The sequence below is a fragment of the Etheostoma spectabile genome, chromosome 5 (assembly GCF_008692095.1).
Source record: "Etheostoma spectabile isolate EspeVRDwgs_2016 chromosome 5, UIUC_Espe_1.0, whole genome shotgun sequence".
NCBI classification, from domain to species: domain Eukaryota; kingdom Metazoa; phylum Chordata; class Actinopteri; order Perciformes; family Percidae; genus Etheostoma; species Etheostoma spectabile.
Genome location: NC_045737.1, coordinates 5605878 through 5611715, shown reverse-complemented (window position 1 = coordinate 5611715; position 5838 = coordinate 5605878). Strand labels below are relative to the sequence as shown.

Below are 5838 nucleotides of genomic sequence, written 5' to 3'. Positions count from 1 at the left end.
CACACACACACACACACACACAATGTATATGCTAGCTGCTACATCTGTCTTGTACCCCTCCTCTCTGGGTGCCATAACTCAGTCACTGCCAAGCAACTATGAGTCACACACACAGGTACAGGCACAAACACTTGGTAACACACATTTATTACGTCCGTCTCTACATTTGCATTCACTTTTTGGTTCCTTCATTTGAATGTCAAATGTGGACTTTCCCCTGCATCAAATGCTAATATATAATTAATAACAAATAAAGTTATTTATTCGTAAAACAACTGTATCTTCAAACAGCACAAATTGACTTCCTGAGAGTGTTGAATTCTTGGGTTGCTTCTCGTGAATGCATTGTGCTTTTTCCACCAAACTGAACTAAACTAAAGTCAACTGAATGAAACGCACAAAATACATCAAGCTAATTTATTTTGTGATTTTTTTTTTAATTCTTTTTTTAATCTTCTCAACTTGAATCCCTTTTACAACAAAGAATAAGCCGGTGGAAATAAAAGACGAGCGTCTGTCTGCTTACAGCTCTTTAGCTGCAGATGCATTGAACATATTTACATTTGGAAAACAGCATTACTATCATTATGTACTGTATGTCTAAAAGGAAGGACTGATGGAGTTGTTGTTCAGCGGTTAGTACACAAAGAATAAGAAAGTATCAGCGAAGTGTCAAAATGAGCAAAACAGAGTCAAATCAGTTCTAGTAAGTCAGTATGATAAATAAGAGAAAATAGATTAGTTACACTTGTAGCCATTGCAGAAGTCACACATAGCTCAGTTTAGTCGACATGCATGTTATTTTCCCAGCAGCACTAAGACCTGGTGAACCTGCTTCAAATTGGATGGATTCATGAACACGGGATGGTTTGCAAATTAAATGATGTCTAGTGTGCAACCACGAACAAATCCTAAACCCAAAACTTATTTTTTTTTTTTCACCCGAACATCATACAAACATGAAGCTATCCCATCTTAGATTAGGCCCCAGATTTTCACATTTTGAGATAAAATAAGCAATGCAAGGAAAATGCCCAATAGGTCCCCTGTAATGTGTAGAAGTGTGAGGCTGTATTTATGCTCATGAGTTAAGGAGCTACGTGCATGGGCTCCAATGCTATGGAACAGCTGGCATGCACCTCCTCAAAAATGGGACTAAACATTAACAAATTAGATTTAGTTATCTCCTGCTAACCTGCGTAACATACAAGTCAATTTGGAAGTGATATCAGGTTCCATTTTAGTTTGGGGTATTTTGGGGCAAATATTTTGAAATGTGTTTTTGATGTATCCATGAAGCCATCCATGTTACACTCAGTAGCTCAAACCATTGATCTAGACATCCACAAACAACAAATCACCATCATTTGTTTTCAATTTAATCTATTTTGTTTATCCTCTCCAACATAATGGAAATCACCAGTGCAGATAAAAGTTGAGAGTCTTACCTTTGATGCCAAACTTGGAGTTTCCTCCAAACTTGAGAACAACCAACATTAGAAGGAAACCAGTGAAGGCGACTGCAGCAATGCCCACCACCACGTACACCTGCACAATAAGAAAACAGTGAGTTGTAAACCTCACAATATACACACCACACCAGAAGGTATGGACCAGGCAGATTTTCCAAAATACTGCTGTATCTGTATATCATGATGAGTACATTCAGTTACTTCTAACATGAAAAAATAGATCCAACTCAGGTATTTCTTGACATGTAACACAAATGAACCAACAAAAAACAGGCACAAACAGTCACCAACTGACTGAGGCAATCAGCAAAGGTCAACAGTAATACGTGACTTACAGCGACTCTGTCTTCAGGAGGGTCTACGGGGTCAGGGGGGGCCCCTGTTGAGAGAGAGAGAGAGAGACTCAAGTGATTTGTGGCTGAGTGGCCTGTATTGTATGTAAGAGTAACATAAATGTTCATCCATTTTAAATCAATATGATTTATTGATCATCTGCGTCTGTCAAACAATGAACAGCTTGTTAAGTGGGGGAATTTAGTTCAAAGCTTTCAGTATTTTGCACCCTTCATTAAACCCCTCATCCGCACAGTATTTGCCCAAAGACAGCCTAGTGGCTCTGGGCACTGTAGAGGCCTGTCGAGCTTTGGATGTCTCTGCATCTTGATGTGCTTTACACAGGGCTATAGTAAGAGGGATACTTTTCCAAAACCAAAACATAAAAGTTAAACGCTTAGCAAATGTTTGTGGTCAGCTAACTACTATCTACAGAAACCCAAACCCAGCCATATTTCCACCAGCATTTTACACAACATTACAACACAGATTGTTTTAAAAAGCCTCAATAACTGTGTAGTATTTTGCCACAATTTGGTATCGTAGCAGGCAGGAATGGCTCTCAGAGACTAGATTAGCAGCAATGTCTTTCACAGTCCTGCAAGTTCAGTGTCAATATCTAAAATACTTTTAGCAATATTTGTGATTGGGAATGAGCAGAAAAAAGGCGTGGCAGTACCTGTGGTTAGATCTGCAGGAGGGAGGAGGTGTTGGACAAACGGCAAGACAGAAAAGAGACAACAGAGACAAATTAGGTCCCAAGCATAACAACATACTTAAGTTGTAAATTATTTGACATGCACTTCTCAAAAAATGTTGTCAGTCATGCCTGTTTTCTAGACTTGTTTCAAAATCATATCCTTTACACAAACACAATACACAAACCAACAAACAACATATATTTAACATGGAAATGAACGTAATTTAACATCAGGAAGAAATTATAGCAACATCAGGGCCACAGTATGGGAAAGAGACATCACAACCCTAATCCCTAGCTGCAAGGATGTGTAGGTGTGTACGCACCCTCAGCAACTTGAGAGAAAAAAAGAGAAAGAGAAATATTTCTAAAATGTAATTTGTGTTAATTCATGAGGATGAAAATTAAATGAGATGTTAAACAGAAAAAAAAACATTGATTAAAAAACACTGAGTATGTTTACATGCACACTAATATTCCACTATCATTCAGAATATAACAACTCTAATAATAAGGGGACATGTTATTTTCATTACCCATATAAACAGCTTAGTTGCAATATTCGCTTTTTCAGAATAGGGCTGGAATATTATGTGCATATACGTATGTATTGACTGACACCATGAACACACTATGAATTTTAATTGGATGTGTTAACACTTTTACATTCGATAAAAATCTGTAGTAATTAATATCTATTTCACTCACCATAATAGTAAGGCTCCTTGTCTGTTCCTGCCAAGAGATTACATTGAATTACATATTCACTTTTACCAAATATTTTATGAATAGTATCTGCACACCAGTTGCTGATTAATCTAGGGCTGAAATGACTCCTCGAATAACTCAAATAATTTGATTACAAAAAATCCTCGAAGCAAAATTCTTTGTCTTGAAGCTTTGAAACTTTGTTTAATAAGTTGCAAACATGCTGCTACATCATCTCAGTAGAAAACTACAGCATGCAACTCTGCAAATTAGAGGTTTTAAAAACAATGTAAAACAAAAACTGTTAATTAGTTTACTACTAATCTTGGGAAACTTAGCTGCTGCCAGAGACAAACCTACTTAACAAGCACGGGAATGATGTCACCGGACCATGCCGGTGCTGTCTGCCTTCTTTATTCTTTCCCCTCATTTAGTATTAGGCTTCTGAAAATGTGTCCCCCAGAACAGGGTAGTTGAATGGACCTCCTGTAAGCTTTGTACCGTCCCATTTACATCTACCGTCTGCTTAGTGAACAGCTCTTTTGCATATCCAGTGCAAAGAGCCAGAGGCCAGAAGGGGAAAGGGGGTCTTTTAAGGGTCTTGGAATTTGACTATAAAAAATTTTTTTTTTTTTAATTGAAACCTTTCTTTTGTATATAGAAAAGACAGGTTTCCTTTTTTTAGTAAACAGCAATAAGAAATATATTTCCTATTGCTTTTACTAAAACGAATCAATAGCCGCATCCCTAGATTAATCTTCTGTCAAACAACTGAGCATTTGACCAATTTTCATTAATTTAACACTTTATAACGAAAGCAAAAGTTTGATTGTCACTTCTCACCATCCCAGGGCTTGCGCATGAAGTGAGCCTCCACCTCCTTTTGGTCTGTTCCATATTCATTTTTAGCCACGAGCGTGTAGCGCCCATTGTTAAGGTGTGTGGGGCTGTCTAGCTGCAGGCAGCCGTGGTACTCTCTCTCTGTGACGTCATGGATCATGGTCATGATGTAGACCCCCTCAGTCACCGCTTCGCCATTCAGAAACCATTGTAGCTGTGGCGTCGGGTTTCCTGGAAAGGTTATGAACAGCAACACAAGAGACTCTGTAATTTGTTTTGGTTTAAGATTATTTAATTAACAGTCTATCTTCTTTGCTAATGTAGTCAATGCTGTGATTGATAGGATGTGATTCAATTATAATGTGACCATTTTAATATTTAGGCCATCCCTAATAACAGAAAATGGGGATGTCCGTCCTACCTGCCACACTGAAGGGGATGCACCAGTGGTGGTCAGGGATTGCATCACTCAGTTTAGTGATTTTGGGAGGAACTGAGTGTAGTAGAGAGAATAGCAAGTTTAAGAGCAACAGTGTGAGATACAAACGGTAAACACAGAAAGTAAGATAAGTACAAAGAGCAATTCAGAGGGAAAACTAGTGAAGCATGCAAAAACACAGTCTACTGCACTGACAGAGTATATCCAGCAGCAGCGAGGACTCTTTCTCTCCAACAATGTTCTCAGCTGTGCAGCTGATCTTGCTGTTGTGGTCCAGCGATGACAGGTTGGACAGTCGAAGCCACGAAATCTGGCCCGATGTCTCAATCTGAGCAAGAACACATCCATATTTCAGCACGGAGATTCTGCTATTTTCTATAATGTACAATTTGAATAATGTGTGGGACATTTGGCAAAGCATGAGAAACTGTGGAATCATCACAATTATGGTTCTTTGAATCAAATAAGGCAAAATAAATTAAAATACATCCATGACAGTATCTGTTGCGCAGATGGTCTGAATCAAAGTAAAACACTGTGTCAGTGGGATTTACTCTAAGTATAGCAGAATTTAGAATTAAGTTAATATCGTAAAGAGATCATTTAGTTCAGGGGGAGCTTTACTATTTTGATTATCAAATACAAAGTTTGAATATATCTGATGACATAGGTGAGCTCCAATACCAAATTTCTATGGAGCATTTAGGACTACACATTTTCTTTTTTTTGTTACTGATTTTTTTTTATTTTCTTTAGTTTTTCTTATGCCTGAAAAACTTAAACTTTTCCGTTTAATACATAACAGAGAAAAGCCCCAAATCCTTACATTTTAGAAGGTAAAACCAGCAGATATTTTTTGCTTTTAAAAATGACCAGAACAATTGTTTCACCTCTAAAAGCATTCATATTTAAGGCAAGTAATATGATATGATATTTTATATGATATGCATAATCCAAACAAATGTGAGTTTCTGTTTCGTGTGTGTGGCCTTACCTCATAGTTGGAGACCAACACCATGTTCCATATCAGCTCAGGTGAGGGCACCCCAGAGGTCGTGCAGGACAGGTCCATGTGGTTCCCCTCCCTTAGTCTCACTTTGGATGGGCTCAACCTTGCCATGGGAACCTCTACATACAACCATGTTGGGGGGAAGGAGGAGAGGAGAAAGAAAAGCAAACTTAGGATTCACAGCCAACTCGTCTTTTCAGTTGAAACACAAGGCACGTAACAACCTCGACAATAAGAGTGGAAGAGCAAGCAAACACACACCCACTACACACGAAAAGACGTAGAATTCAATCTCCTTTCTCTCTCTCTCTCTCTCACTCTCCCTCTCTCTCTCTCT

The 5838-nt window shown here is 38.3% G+C and overlaps 1 protein-coding gene across 1 annotated transcript in view; it reads right to left on the bottom strand.

Annotated features, from left to right (window-relative positions):
* Positions 1–5838, bottom strand: part of ntrk2a (neurotrophic tyrosine kinase, receptor, type 2a) — a gene marked incomplete at its 5' end in the record, with an annotated part of 93513 nt that overhangs the window by 67729 nt on the left and 19946 nt on the right. The window contains 9 exon segments of the mRNA XM_032515075.1: positions 1449–1548; positions 1808–1851; positions 2485–2496; positions 2832–2840; positions 3214–3240; positions 4057–4284; positions 4475–4546; positions 4688–4820; positions 5487–5620. Of these exon segments, the coding sequence (XP_032370966.1) occupies positions 1449–1548; positions 1808–1851; positions 2485–2496; positions 2832–2840; positions 3214–3240; positions 4057–4284; positions 4475–4546; positions 4688–4820; positions 5487–5620 (759 nt within the window).